General features: G+C 33.8%; 1 protein-coding gene across 1 annotated transcript in view; it reads right to left on the bottom strand.

Moving 5' to 3' along the window:
* LOC118749691 overlaps positions 1-12,120 on the bottom strand; it is a 29,437-nt gene extending 17,317 nt beyond the window's left edge. The window contains exon 1 of the mRNA XM_036484487.1: positions 12,018-12,120. Within this exon, the coding sequence (XP_036340380.1) occupies positions 12,018-12,120 (103 nt within the window). The remainder of the gene's footprint in view (positions 1-12,017) is intronic.
* Between the last annotated feature and the right edge of the window lie 4,727 nt (positions 12,121-16,847).

Genomic DNA, 16,847 nt, shown 5'->3' with positions numbered 1-16,847 from the left:
TACCGAGCCCTAACCGCTAAAATAATGTATATATATATATTTTTTTTTATTTACTTTTTCATGCAGCTGCTCTAAGAGGCATTTATGCATTAAAATTAAATTTTGAAAAAAGATGTCTTAATTCATTTTCGCGGCTAGGGCTCGATATGGATTTCAGCGTGAAGGAAACATGAGACCGTCAAATTTGTGTTTGTTTGTTGAATTCCCTGGACCGGCCCTGTTATGATATGGCACTTTATTCTATGTAGTAGTTTACAAATATACACGTATACTTAAGGTGACCACCTGTACCTAAATCTCCGGTACAGTACCGAAACTTTTGGTTCCGTACCGTGTACCGAAACGAAGGTTTGGGTACAAGCAAATGTACCGGAATATGCAAAGGTACATATCGTCTTTTAAAGTACAAAACCGCGTATCAACAAAATGCAAAACCGCGTATGTGAAGTTGCATAAATTATTTTCTAGAGAGTAAAAAAACCCATATTTCAAATGGTTCCATTTTGTATAAAGAAATCGCATATCTACCTAGTATATTTCAGGATGAATGGATAAGGATTGAGCTAAGAGCTTGTGTGAGCAAATCCAATTTTTGGCAGCAAATGTCAGTTACGTGGTTTTGCAGAATGACGATAAGCGGTTTTGTACTTTAAACGACGATATGTACATTTTACAAAAAATAAACAAAAACATTTGAAATATTTACATTTTTTAAATTAAAAAAAAGCCGTGCCTTTTCATGTATTTTCTTTAACTGCATCTACAAACCAGGCTATACTTAGTAAATTTTTTATGTAAAATACTTCCAGATAGTTGCTTCTCCATATTCAAATGCAATCTAGTTAAAATATATTAAGGAACCATCATAAAATTAGGACTATTTTGGGATTTTTAACTTTTTGATATTTTCTTCCCCAACTTTGACTCTCTCTGGTGAAGAAGAAAAAAGTACTGAGCTATAACTATACATTACATAAAAAAATTGCTCATTTAATAAAGACTTCAGAAAGGTGCCACTCTTACTGTTTCGAATAGAAAAATAAAAGTTATAGCCGCTTTTGTGGGCAAAGGACTGAGACAAGCTAGAATGTATTTAATGGATTTACATTTAAGTTGCTCTTGTTCAATGTCATGCTAAATAGTACAGAGGTACATTATTACCTGCTTCTGACATTATTTTATGTGACTTACCAGAATTCTGACTAGAGTCTATAACTAGGGCTATATCTATCAATATTTTTTGTGAAGGATGGGTTCACGTGAAATAAAATATACATGACTTGTTTGAAGAAAAATTTATTCATTTATTAATAAAATATGCTCAAATTGGCGACCTTCTACTCTAATACAAGCTCGGCGCCTTTTAAGAAAATACGCTTTTAGAGATCTTAAACTCAATTGTGCTACCTCAGCAGCAGCTCCATTTATTTGTTCCCGCAAATGCTCTTCGTTTTGAATTGTTTTTGAATAAATTTTGTCCTTAAGACAGCCCCAGTAGAAGATCTAATGGATTCAGGTCTGGCGATCGAGCGGGCCACGTGATTGGCCGGTATCGTCCAATCTATCGGCGAGGATAAGTTTCGTCCAAATGAGCTCTTACTTCACGCTCGTAGTGAGTAGGGCACCCGTCGTTTTGCAGCTATAGTCTTCGCCGCAGGTTTAAGGGCATATCTTCTAAAAGAGTTGGAAGCCGTTCCTGAAGGAACTCTAAATAACTGTGAGAGTTGAGCGTTGGCGGCAGTTCCACAGGTCCCAATATCTGACAATTAAAAATACCGCACCATAAATTTATTTTGTACCGGTACTGCGAACGATCTTCTCTCATTTCGTGAGGATTGTCCATCTGCCAACTGTGAAGGTTATGTCAATTAAAATAACCATCACGTTTGCATGATGATTCATCGCTCCAAATTATTTTATTAAAAAGGTTGGGGTCTGATTCATACATTCGCAACATTTCACGGCAAAATCTAACCCTCGACAGGTAATCTCTTTCTTGTAGAGCCTGAACACGTTGAATGTCGTAGGGATGAAATCGATGGTCTTTTAAAGCTTTTTGTACTGTAGTTTTTGGTATTCCCGTCCGTCTTTCCATCATTCTCACTGAAGTCGATGGATCTAACACAACTTACCTTCATATATTTCTCTATGGGTCCGGGGGAATACTTCACGACCCGGATGCCGACGATTGGGGTATCGCTCTGCATAGAGTCTTCTGGCATTACAGCAAGCTACACCGTGTAAATTAGGTGAATATCCGCATATTCATGCGACGTATACTGCGTGTTCTCTGTCATAGTATTAATAACACAATGTTCGAAGGGTCCAATTCCACAAAATCCACTTTCATTATTTCCGGTAAATAACATAAAATAATGTCAGGAGCAGGTAATAATGTACCTTTGTACTATTTAGCATGTCATTGGTCGGTAACAAGAGCAACTTACATTTAAATCAATTAAATACATTCTAGCTTGTCTCAGTCCTTTGCCCACAAAAGCGGTTATAACATTTTTTTCTACTCGAAACAGTAAGAGTGGCACCTTTCTGAAATTTTTATTAAATGAGAAATTTTTTTATGTAATGTAAAGTTATAGCTCAGTGCGTTTTTTTTCACCAGAGATAGTCAAAGTTGGGGAAGAAAATATCAAAAAGTTAAAAATTTATTAAAATTGTATGATGGTTCCTTAATATATTTTAACTACATTGCATTTGAGTATGGAGAAGCAACTAGCTGGAAGTATTTTACATAAAAAATCTACTAAGTATAGCCTGGTTTGTAGATGAAGTTAAAGAAACTACATGAAAAGGCACGATTTTTTTTAATTAAAAAAAATGTTAATATTTCAAAAACGGGAACACTTTTACCTGAAATTTTTTTGTTTATCAGAGAGACCACCCCTCACCTACCTTCCCCTAAAGTTTGGCAGGTTACTTCTGGGACACGCTGTATGTACATACATTTTATACGGTTAACAGACGCGCTTTCTTATCTGCATAAACCATCTTTACTTTCATTTAGGGCCGGTTTCTCCATCTCTGGTTAACTCTAACTCCCCGGTTAAACATTGTTATCGACGTTCTAACTCCATGCATATAACAGGGAGTCGATAAGGTCGGTAACGATGTTTAACGGGGGATTAGTGTTAACCGGAGATAGAGAAACCGGCCCTTAGTCTGCTCCAATAGCAGTCCGGTTTACAGGATTTAGTCAGAACTTACAGGAAGCCGTTCCTATTGACATAAAACCTGTAAGTAGGAACACTTCTGAGAGAGTAATTGAGCAACTGTTCCTAGTCAGAAGTTACAGGATTTAGTCCGGAGTTATTTTTCCTGTAAGTTCATGAAAAGTGTCAAACGATCAGCTGATTTGCATGTGCAAACAAAAACAGAAAGCGGTGAAAGCAAAGAACCTTATATTTGTAAAAAAAAATGGAAGTAAACAACGAAATATTTGAATATGTATAGATTTTAATAATTAGTTAGTGATATTTCAGCCAAATCTGTATTGTACAAATGATATGTAAACAAACCGACTGACGTTTTTACAGGAAATAGTGTTTTTGCGTTCCCGTGCACTTCTGCATCTGTTCTCCTTTTACTCTTACTTGAGAGAGTAAAATTGTAGTTTGACAGTTCCACAGGTTTTAGTTCGAAGTTCAAAGGAACAGACTAATTAATTCATGCATAAACCTCTTTCAAATGTGAATAAGCGGCTGAACAAATACATACAAATTTCGTGCATTTGAAAATTGGAGGATTCTACCTTAAGCTAAGTAATACTTGTTTTACCGCCTAATCGATGGGACAGTTTTTCAAAGTCAGCCCACCATTATTCACTCAAAGTTGTGTTTGGAACACGGTTTGACTTATGTAGGAACTGCATCCGGTCATAATCGCTTACGCTTCACGCTTGATTTGCTTGGAATTTTGTTTTTCACGTCATTTTATTTTATGTGACTTGAAAATATTTTTCACCATGATAAAAAAATAGGAAGGTAAAACCGCTGAGAGGAATTTTTCGAATTCTTGGCGTTTGCAAACAATTTAATTTTAAAATTTTACAAACAAACTCACACACACATTCTCATTTTCAATCTCAAACAACAACAACTTTGAACAGTTCCTTTTTTTACCCTCAATTTTATATAATTTTAAAATGTTGGCAAACTTCAAAAAAAAAATCATGGCCGACGAATTGAGAGAACGGTTTTACCTTACTATGTTTTTATCATGTTTTTCACTATAAGAAAATATTTAAATTGGATTTCATTTGGGTTAACGAAAACGACGACTGTGAAAAAATATCAACCAATACATTCAAACAAAATGTCAAATAAGCATATTTACATTTTTTGTTTTGGATATCTGGATTACTATATACTGTGAGTTTCTGCTGCAAAACGTTTCCAATATCAAACAGTATGGTATCAAGCATATATGTAATACTTCTATATTGCTAGCACAATATGATCGCAATGAGTTTTCCATTCGAAATCAAAGAAAGACAGCCATGAAAATTTTTGTGATTGTAGAAGTATACGTAACCACCTTTCCTTTTGAAAAATCCGGTACAGTAAAATTAATTTCGTTCATTCTGAGATCTATTTTATTTATTACGTAAATGTTGTAAAATCCATTACATACTTAATTTGAAGCAAATTATACAGATTGGCCAAATCTATAGCACCCTCATTTAGAAGTGATATTGTTTGTCACTTACCTTTAATCACAAGGTTTTACACTGATCGTGAACTTCTTAAGGGACCTAAAATTCGTCGTAGGGCTGATCAAGTAATTCACGAAACTGCATTTACAATTTTTTAACACCCTCAAATTCTCGACTTTTTTAAAAAAAAAACATTTTTACATGACTTCCCGCACTAAAAAATTTTCAGCTGTTAATTTTTACCCAATTTTAAGTTTTATAGTCTTTAGGAGGAAAAATGTTTGTACTATTTAAAGAATAAATAAGTTTTGTGAGCACATTTTAAATGTGTTGAAAGTTGTTGAAATAAGTCTCAAGTCAACACAAATTTGTATTACTTTTCCCACTTCTACAACATTTTGTACAAAATTTTAAAACAAAATAGTCTCTTTCAGTCATTACTTCGAAAAGAATGTGCAATTCCGAGTAAAACCAGGTACTATTTATAAAAATCAATGCATAATTTCCGAAGTTATGAATTTTCTTAAGGGTTTACCAAAATCACTTCGATGTAATTTCACAGAAAAATTCCGAGCCCTAACCGCCAAAATAACGTATGCGACATTTTTTCAAAATTTTCTTTTTGATGCAGAAATGTATCTAGATGATCTAGGAATATTTCTGCATCAAAAAGAAAATTTTGAAAAAAATGTCACGTTATTTTGGCGGTTAGGGCTCGATTTAATCAGTTAAATTTGATTCATTTTGTGGTTTGAATAGTTCGTATAGAAATATTTGATAGTATGCTTTTCAGATTGAACTTTTCCATTGCATTGTTCAACAAATTTACTACAACATCTGAACTTTCGCCGCCTTCAGACATCTTTTTCCAAAATTTAATTTTCATGCATAAATGCCTCTTAGAGCAGCTGCATGAAAAAGTCAATAAAAAAAATATATATATATACATTATTTTAGCGGTTAGGGCTCGGTATGACGAATTTCTCCGATGCTCCTCGTTATTTGGAAATCCGAAAATTGGAAGATAAAAGATATTTTCCTAACAAAGACAAAACTTATTTACACATAAAGCGGTGTGGTATTTTATATGTTGGCCGAATCCAATAAAGCACGTTATTCGATCCCCTTCTATGCTGATTGACGCCAATTGGAAATGCCAACTGATGCCAAGTCCTTCTTTAATTGGTATTTTTATCCTCTGCCATCAGCAACGGCCGCAGCGCTTCTCATAGATTTACAAAAATTTTATTTTTTTGTTAATTTTTCATAAGAGTTGTTTTTAAATAAAAATTTGTGAAACCGCTCCTGAATTTTGAAAAGTAAAATTATCATTTTGAGTGCATTCTCTTATCGGATCTCTCTTTCTTTTTTTAATATTTCGGCACTCTGATGTTGGGGAATGTACTTTGAATGTGCTAGCAATATAGAAGTATTACATATATGTTATCAAGGTTCAATATATGACAACAACACAAATGTAAATGATTCAGACACTATAGGTGATTTTAAAGAAATTGTGGAAATAGCTGATCCCGCCTTATTATAGGTTTTCATTTTATCTTTTAGCGTCGAGCGCTTTAAATCGGATTGTGTGATTAATCAATTAGTATGAGTTATAATAAATTTAATAATTGCGCAGTTCTATTGGAAAATGTGTTGATACAAATAATTTTAAAAAGTATGGGTATTTTTAAAGAAAATTATTTGAACATCAATATTATATAAGTGATTTCTGTTATTTATTATTACCCTGAAGGTATTATATTCGTTTTTTTTAACTTTATTATAGCAAGATCTCATTTTTAAAATAAAAGATTTGTTAGGTTGATTTCGTGAACTTTAACAAAAAAAATTGGCGATTTTTGGCGATTTTTTTTCAGAAATGGCGCTTTTTTTTAACAATCTGGACACCCTGCTTGACGCAGACGCATAAGTAGAGATGAAAGTTGAGCTAATTTGAGCGTCACCGCCACCGTCAGCTTTGTTCATGTAACTTACTTCATAAATATACATCAGTTCAACTTTTTGGACAACTGACGGTGACGGTGACGAAATGGACGTTATGTTCTTTCACTTTTATATCCAAACAATTTAGGTTGTCAAATGAACTCGCACAGTTTTAGCAGTTGTTTTCCTAAATTGTAGCAGTGCTGGAAATTTCCAGTGGAATATTAGTTTAGGTACTAAAATGTAGGTCAACTCGCAAACAGCCTAAATATATATCATTTTATAAACCAGCAGATAATTTCAAGAGTTAAAAGCCCTTCCGAAAGGCCTTCCTGAGAGTCAAGAGGCCTTCGACTCTACATTCCTGGCATCAATTGAAGGGCTTCTTCCTTCGCAACCCATAGAAGGCCTTCCAGAAGGGATTTTATAGGACGTACTTTAGAGGGCCTTTTGGAGTAGTTCATTCAAAGTTGCTTCTTTCATTTCATAAAATTCGTACATCTTTAAAGTATTTGCTTAAAATTTATATCAAATACTAGATCGCCCTTACCCGCTTCGCTGGGTGTATGAAATTTCTACGTGATACATTGAGTAAAATTTATTTCAAGGAAGCTCAATTAAAAAACAGGAGGTTTAAAATTTGTTTAAGCATCTTCAAAATATTTTCAAACTAAACCGTTCCTAAACTTCTCACTTGTCATACTTTTTCAATTAACTTATCCCCTGAACTCAATTTGAGATTTTAAACAGATGGAAACCTCTTATATGTAGTTTTGAAATTAAGCCCTTTCAAGACCATTTCAATTGACACCCATATTTTAATAATTCATTTAAATTATTGAGTAGTTTGAATTTAAATTTTTGAACAGTTGGCAACTTTTTCATTCATTCAAAACCATTTAGATTCATACCAATCTTCTACAACAATATATATTTTGAGAGCCGTTTTTTATGTGTTCGCAAAGCTCGAGAACGGCCGAACCGATTCTTTTGAAATTTCGGATACCTGCTTCAGACGTTCCAAGGATGGTTATAGGCAAAAAATTTTGATATATGAAGGGGCGTGGCACCTCCCATACAAACCGATTTTTTCATACTGCATATCTTTGGAAGTGTTCACGGTAGACTACTGGAACTTGGTACGGCAATATATGAAATCAATCTTATACTCATGGAGAAAAATGGGCTATTTGAAAAGGGGTCATGGCACCGCAAAAAAGTTTATATATAATTCTTGTGTCTGTGTGTTGGTGAGTGAAATCCTTCTAAATGCCCGGACCGATTTTAACGAAGTTTATTGTGTACTTTTGAGTGGCTCTCTGGAGAGTGTATTTACAAAACTTCACCCGCCAATTGGCGCTGTAGTGAAGTTATTACTAAAAATTTTATTTATCATCCACTTCAAAATATTTATTGGTAACGGTAAAGGCAATACTATTGCCAAAAAGGGCTGCCAGATAGCGCTGGAGTCATTACGAATAAACGCCAAGTTAGAAAAGGTGCCGTGAATGTCAAATTAAATCGACCTGTTGCGCCATTGAGTATATCGAACTCTTATGTGTTACGATTGGCCCAATGGACGTGATATGCCAGTATTATTATGCGTTAAAGCTTCATTCTGAGATACCAGGGTTGAGTTGTGCAGTGGTAAATTTCAAGTCACCACCGATAAATCAACCACCAGAACCATTGCGCGCCTTATACTGTAATATTTAAATTAAAATAATTTAACTTAGTTTTTAAAAATGTGGCAACCCTTGTGAAAGACTTAAATATTATTCAAAACTCTCAAACCAAAGGCTTTTTAACAATATTTCGTTGACAACTACATTTTAATTCTTCAGATAGGTTGCGCATAACCAATTTAAACTTGACTTTTCAAACAGGTGGCAACCCTTTTAAAAATATATTCAGCCCTCATCCATGAGTGGATAATGATTTTATATATCTGCGTATCAAGTTCCAGTAATATATCAAAAATATTTCCTGAGAAATGCTGTATGAAAATTTCCGTTTGTATGGGAGGTGCCACGCCCCCTTATCTAATCGAGATTAAAATCGAGAAAAAAAAATTTCATGATGATCCGTTGAGTAGTTAAGGCGTGAAAGCAAAGTAAACAAACAAACTCACTTTCGGATTTATAATATTAGTAAGGATTGTTTCTAAGCTTTTGATCGAGTTTTTGTTATATGTTGGTATTGTTGTAGGCTGGTCGATCTACTTCTCCATGTGCAAGAAAAACACTTTTTTTCTCCACTTCTTTGCCCAACGTTTCGCTAACTACCTTAGCATCATCAGGGGCGATTATGTACACTTAGATTAAGTAATTAAGTTTCACATAAATGCACATACATATAAAAAACATTAGAACGTTAAATAACTGAGAAGCATATAAACAACATTGGAACGTTAAATACATTGAAAAACATAAAAGTATTGCTACCATCCATCTGTGGTAATTTCGTCAAAACTGTTTTGAGGCTGGTCGATCTACTTCTCCATGTGCAAGAAAAACACTTTTTTCTCCACTTCTTTGCCCAACGTTTCGCTAACTACCTTAGCATCATCAGGGGCGATTATGTACACTTAAATTAAGTAAGTAAGTTTCACATAAATGCACATACATATAAAAAACATTAGAACGTTAAATACATTGAAAAACATATAAACAACATTGGAACGTTAAATAAATTGAAAAACATAAAAGTATTACGTTTTGACGAAATTACCACAGATGGATGGTAGTGGGTGTCAAATTAAAGCGCTTGGCCTGTAGATGTGCAAACTGGTTTTACTTTTTCGAAAGGAGTTGTCACCTGTTAAATAATTAGACTCAAGTTATTTTCTAATCAATGCCCTCAGACCGCACCGTCCGTTCGATTTTCAAAAGTGAGGTACCAAATTAAAGGGCTTAGGGTTTGGATGTTCAAGAAGGTTTCAGTTTTTCGAAAAAAGTTACCACCTGTTAAAAAATAAGCTCATATTAATTAAACAGTTAAATCAATTATTAAATATGGGTATCAATCGAAATGGGTTTGAAAAGGCTTTATAACTTAACTACGTATAGGAGGGTTGCCACATTTAAAAAAAAAAATTTAATTCAATTTTAATTAAAGGAATTTGGTAAGTGAATAAGGTATCGCTATATGGGTGTCATACAAAAGAGGTTTAAGAACGTAGTAGTTTGAAAATATTTTGAATAGGGTTGCCACCTATTTGGGAAGTCTAATTGAACTATTTTTTATATGAAATATTAACGATGGATGTCAAATGAAAGAGCTTCACGAAATACTTAGTTTGACAATTTAGAACATATTTGATGTGTTTGAGGGTTGCCCTAGTTTAAAGGGCTAAACTAAAATTATTTAGTAAGTTAAATGAATTACTAACCAATGGTTATCAATTGAAATGGGTTTAAAATCCTTTATTTAAGAACTATATTTAGGAGGATTGCCACGTGTTTAAAAAATAAATTTCCACTTAATTCATCAGTTACATGAAATATTTATAACAATGTCGGACGAAAAATATTTAAGGAAATTTTAGTTCGGAAAATAATTTTTAAGAGGGTTGCCGTCTCATTTGAAAGTGGTATTTCGTTTAATTATACATAAGTTACATGAAATTTTAAATTACGGTTATCAAAAGAACGAGTGTTAAGAAATCTTTTAGCTTAACATTTGGTTTTTTTTGTTAAAAAAATTAAGCTCAAATTATTTAATAAGTTAAATGGATTATCAAAAGATGGGTATCAATCGAATTGGGTTTGAAAATAATTTATTTCTAAACTGTATTTAGGAGAGTTGCCATGTGGTTAAAAAAATTAAATTCAACTTAATTCATCAGTTAATTAAAATATGTATAACAATGCCAGGCAAAAAATTTTAGTTTGAAAATACTTTTAAAGGGGTTGCCACCTGTTTGAAAAGTCGAATTTGTATTACTTGTGCGAAAGATACATACAGCGTGGCGACGAATAACTGTTACCCAGATTTTTTTGAGAAATAAAAGGGTCCTTTATAGATTTTGCGAGAAAAGTATTTTATTGTTAATTTTCCACAGATTTCACTTTAGTTGCATTAATTAGTTTTAAAATTTTAATCTTTATTTACATTTGCCAGCAGTTTAAACTTGGAAAGAAAAGTTCATTTGGCACGCAAGTCTTTTTCAGGTGTACTTTTTCTTAGGCTTTGTACAAAAAAGAAAAAAATTTATAAGGTTGGTCGAAGGAATGGCCGTCCTAGTCACCAGTTCCAAGCCTATTCGATTTTTGAGTATGAGACCTTATGTTGGACAAAAGGGGGAGTATAAGGGACTCAAAATGAAGAAAATAAGCCCATGGTTACAGAAGATATGGATTAAATTAACTGACGAAGACCTGCGTGCCAAATGAACTTTTCCCTAAAAGTTTACACTGCTAGCAAATGTAAATAGGGATTAAAATTTCCAAACTAATTAATACAATTAAAGTAAAATCTGTGAAAAATTAACGATAAAATACTTTTTTCGCAAAATCTATAAAGGACCCTTTTATTTCTCAAAAAAACCTGGGTAACAGTTATTCGTCGCCACGCTGTAAATGAAATATCGAAATACTAGTGTCAAACGGAAGAGTTTTCAGAAAACTAGGCTGATACATTTTTAATTAGAGTTGCCATCTATTTTTGTGGAGGTCATCACATATGCACCGTTATTTCGAATTTCCAAAATGAGAAGTCAAATTAAAGAACTGGGATTCTACCTAGATTTGCACAGGTTTTATTTTTTGAAGTTACAGGGAGATTTGAAATTTGATGAAATGAAAACCGACATCATGCGAGACCTCTCATCACTGAGAAATGGTTTAGATTAACCATTAGGAATATTTTTTGAGGTCTTTAAATAGGGTTTCACTTCTTTGAAAGATTTAATTAAATGTTGGCGCTTTAACGCCATGCGGGTTCACTGGTTTTTCTTATTAGTCATTTATAGGTTTAGGACTTACTGTGAGTGCATAAGATTCATTTTAAAAATATGGACATATAAAAACAATTGCGATATTTTATTTCATTTTAAATTATGGATTTTATTAGTGCAATTTTTTATGTTTAATAGTTTTGAGAACACTTTTTGGTATTCTTTTATTGCATGCCTTAAACTTTTTTATTTTAAGTTATAATGGTGAAGATATGCCTTCAGCCTTCGTCAAACACTTAAGCTAGGTGCGAGAAATTTAGCCTATGCGCGTAAAAGCATATAGTAGGTATACGGCTGTGTTGTCGCGATTCTCCAACATCTTGTCAAAGTAGAATTCATGTTGGTGGCTATCACGGAATCCATCGTAGTCCGATTTTTTATAAAATCTACGAAAAAGCGATCACTGAATCTAAACTGCTACGAACGTATGTATTTAAATCATACGCTGTAGCTCGTAGCTACTTGAATTCAATAGCATTTTCGTAAATTTCACGAAAATCGGACTATGATGGATTCTGTGATAGCCTTGATTTGTTCGTGCGATCATCGTGCCCCAGAAACTCCAAAAAACGACAAATGGACTCTCCAATAATAGTCGAACGTAAATGACCAACGTGCATCTATATGCGATACGTTGCTTGCGGCAAGTTGGCAGGTTAACGCCAGAGCGTAAGAGGTTGGAAACAGTGATCGGACTTTAAAAATATTCTGTGTGGTAGAATCTGTAAAAGATGTGGTAGATTTCAAAAAAATGTGGTACATCTCTAGGGTTGGACCAAACTTTGTACAAAAATTTAAAAAATTCTGCAAGGTTTCACCTAAATTGCAAACATTTTAATTAGACACTAAAAAATTTAATTTTAGTATAATAAAGTGCAAGATTTTTCCTTGACAGTATAAAGCAGTTCCTTCCATATCAAAATATTTTTCGGACATATTTTAAGAGATTTCTGCAACCTTGCGGAGTGCTGCCAGCTTTTCTTTTTATCACATCACCAAGTAGCGAACAAATGTGGCACGTTCCAGAAACAGCTAATTGGGATTTGGCGATTTTGAAAATTCTCAAGTTAAGGTAAACCGCCTCAGAAACTTTAGATGTACATAAATTTGCTGATACTTTCACAAAAATCGCCGTTTTTAACATTTCGCTATTAATTCTTTATATTTTGCAACTTAACACAATAAAACCACATCGGAAAATTGATTACTGAGAAAATTTACTATTTATTACATAGTCATAAATACTATCGATGGCGGCTAAAAATATCGATAGTAAAAACCTAAAAACGACACTATCGATGGTATCTTTTCCACTTAACATAAAAGATTGTAAAGATTTCCATTACTCAAATTTTTTTTAATTTAGTAACAGAGTTATTCAAAAACAAACTTGGATGCGCCACCTAATGTTCACACCAAATTTGTATTTTATAATAACGGACAATAAGACATGTTACAAAGGACAAACATGGCGCAAGATAAAAACAAGATATCGTGAACATATAAGGGGCTACAACAAAAAAAATACTGACACCTTCTACCACCCCGGAATCGAACTTCGCAAACCATATGACAGAAAACCATTGTACGCCAATGAAAATAGGAAAGATAGCCAAAGTTGTTCTCCATGTACAGCACAAAGGACAACGCCTAAACGTATTAGAGAATATGGAGATATACAAACAAAAGACGTTCGTCGGAAAAATAATAAATGAGCAAATAAACACGGCATCTGATATATTATTCGAACCACTCAGGCTACTATACGCAAAACAAAACAGAAACCCTGCAACTACCGTAAACAATGAAATTCAGGTCCAAACTACAAAAACAAAGAGAAAGAAAATAACTGATTTTTACCTACCTGCGAATCCATGCAACAATTAATCAAAAAAAAAAAGAGGTGAGCAGCTAATTTCTACCTGAGGATGTACACACAGAACTGAAACTACTGGTTGAACGAAAGAATATAATCCGCTGAGACGTACCTAACTATGAACCAACGACGATTTAACACGGCTATAAATAGTGACAGACAAACAGAAACTATTCAGAACGAAAAATGACACTGAAGATGGCACAAGGCCGAAACCAGTTTGTCTCCAAACCAAATTTGACAAGGGATGACGGAAAATCGTTCCACATTACATCACACTCCTACCCTGTCGGAAACACCAGCAACGAAAATGAGAATATTAATGCCAGTCAGGCTTATCACTCAAGGACGATTACGCTTTTGACAACATACCAAAGAAGACAATTGAAAATACACAACACCAACGCAAACATCTGATTCAATAAACAATGTTTAACACGAAATGTTACGCCGAAATTCGCAAGAATTAGTCTAAAATCGAGCACGGAGAAAAGGCGAAAAATCTTGAAAAGAGCAGAAAACAGCTTCTTTCGACATGAGATTAAGAACCTGTATGCCAAAAAAAACGCACAAATGAGGAGCTACTTTCCATTCATTTAGAACTAGCGGAACTCCTTCCTGTTAGCACGCTCCTGGAGATATTAGATGAAATAAAGGAGAATATGGGACAAAAATAAATAAATTAAACAAAAAACTCGATGACCTCAATAGAAAGCAAAACATCACAAAGAACATACAACACAGCGAAATGCCTTTCCATTCCAGATTCGTAAATTTGACTAAGGTTCCCATTAGCAAACAAGAGACAGAAATATTGGAAAAAGGTCTGAAACACAACATAGAAAATTATGATAAAAATAAAGAGATAGAGCACACTATTGTAGACGCGGAAATGACCATATCATTACTACCAAGCGAGGATCAAGATCAGGCAAGACGCATATGTAGACGTATAATTAAAAAAAGCATAAAATCCATGAAGAAAAAACTAAGCGAAAAAAATAAAACTGTCAAAGGGCTAAAGAAAAAACTCAAAACGAATAAAGTAATGACAACAAAAGCAGACAAGGGGAACACAACGGTAATAATGTACGAAAAAGAATATAAAGAAAAGACAGAGCAACTAATCACAGAGACAAATTGTCGGATGATGAGAAATGACCCAACCGATGACTACCAACTGGCAGTAAAACACGCAATAAAACAGGCAAAAACAATAATAAATCCAAGGAAAGCATATACAATGACATTAAGCTTAAAAAATTTGCAGAAAAATATTTAAAAAACATTTTGAACAAAATCGTAATGATGAGATTTTTGATGCTGTTTTTTAACTTTTTTAAAGATTGGTATAACAAAAACTTGAATAACTGAACCTAAACTCTTCCGATTTAGACTTAGGAGGTGTCATTAGAAAGGTATTTTCTCTACCTTTTTATTTCTTTGCTAATAAACTCATTCAAAGGATGAAAGAGAAAGGTAGGATGAAGGAACGTCATTCAGAGTTGAATTAAGATGTGTTGGTATTCGAAAAAAACATATTGGGACACAAATGACTTTTTTTTGGACAGAAATAAAAACAGTGTGAAAATACCTTTCAACTGAGATCCCATAAGTCTAAATCAGAATAGTTTTGGCCAAGTTATTCAAGTTTTTCGTAAATCAATCTTTGAAAAAAGTAAAAAAACAGCATCAAAAATCTCATTCTTACGATTCCGTTTAAACGATTGTTAAATATTTTTATGCAGATTTTTTAAGCTTAATCTGTTTTGTCATCTGAGGGGACTTTTTTCCATAAGTTCTTTAAGAAACTATTTTTATTCATAAAAAAATACATTTTTGGAGGTATTTTAAAATCGGTCCAGCTCACTTAAATCTTAATATTTTTCCGAAATATATTGGTGGACGTCTTAAAATATAATAAATTTTGTAATCCCGGCGGAAAAACCACAACTTTTTTAGGTGATGCAGTCTAATGGATGTACTTTAAACATGATTCGTTTTTTTTTTTTTTTTTTAACTGAGCCTATATCCATAGATTATAGTCTAATGGGAATCGGAGAAGCGTTGTTTTTGTCTAATTACGACTACTGAGAAATATTAGCGAAAAAGACAAAAAACACACTTTGCGAAGTATACTTCTTTATCCAGCAACAACACGAAAAGTCTGCTAATTTATAATAATAATAATAGATTGGCGCTTACACATATGTTAGTGTTTGGCCGAGCTTTTCCTCCGATTTGTGGCGTGCGCCTTGATGTTGTCAAACAAAGCGGAGGGACCTACAGTTTTACGCCGACTCCGAACGGCGATTGTATTTTTACGAGAAGCTGTTTTTCATGGCAGAAATACACTCGGAGGTTTGCCATTGCCTGCCGAGGAACGACTGCTGTTAAGAAAATACCTTTTTTCTATATTTTTGCGATGTTGCTTGGACCAGGGTTTGAACCCTGGAGCTGCGGAGTGGAAGCGCGCACTGCTTACCACTACACCACAGCGGCCGACATGCTATTTTATCCGATTCATTTTAATAGGTGCAACAAGTCTAGAGAAAATAATCAAATTGCCGTAAGTAACTTCGAAAGCATTTTAAATATATTTCCAGAAATCAAAAAGCGAATATGGGTCAATAATATTAATTGTACCTAAAATCTACTGACTGTACCTAATGTACCTTTAAGTCATCAAACGTCGGAAAAAGGTACAATGTACCTACTTTTTCATCCCTGGTTGACAACAGTCATTGCTGAGCTGATCTGCTCTTTTGCCAGACTGGCAGGCAGTGTTGCCAGCAATGTTGCCGTTTTAGCCCTTTGGTGGCTAGAGTTAGCTACCACATACTTTTTTTGGCCACATATATTTAAAATTGCCCCTAGCCCTTTTTTAGCCCTTTGGAGAATTTATTCATACTTGGCATGAAAAAGTTATACATATATGCTTAATTTGTTTTTTTGTTGAATTTGATGAATGATTTTTTGAAATTGAGAAATTTAATTTTTTTTAAGATGAATTTTTAAACTATGAAGGACTGATATATATGATATATACATATATGTATTGTATGTTCCTTACGCTTTTATACATTTTATACATCTATATATATAAAATTAAGTGGCAAAATTTCCTGTTCGCATACTCCTCCTAGACGGCTTGCCTGATATCAAAGAAATTTTCAGGGGTGATTGGGGTCTGTGTGGAGGGTGCACATAAAATGAAAATTTCAGAAGTGATTGGGGTCTGTGTGGAGGGTGCACATAAGAGATTTCTATCATTCCTAGACGGCTTGTCCGATTTCAATGACATTTTCAGGGTTGATTGGGGTCTGTGTGGAGGGTGCACATAAGAAATTTCATGTGTGTATCTTTGCACGTTTTGCAAAAACAAAAAACAAAAAAAA

This window comes from Rhagoletis pomonella, unplaced genomic scaffold (genome assembly GCF_013731165.1).
Source record: "Rhagoletis pomonella isolate Grant_MI unplaced genomic scaffold, Rhpom_1.0 Rhpom_scaffold_00033, whole genome shotgun sequence".
In the NCBI taxonomy this organism is placed as follows: domain Eukaryota; kingdom Metazoa; phylum Arthropoda; class Insecta; order Diptera; family Tephritidae; genus Rhagoletis; species Rhagoletis pomonella.
The sequence above is the reverse complement of the archived record's forward strand: the minus strand, read 5'-3'. Positions and strand labels throughout refer to the sequence as shown.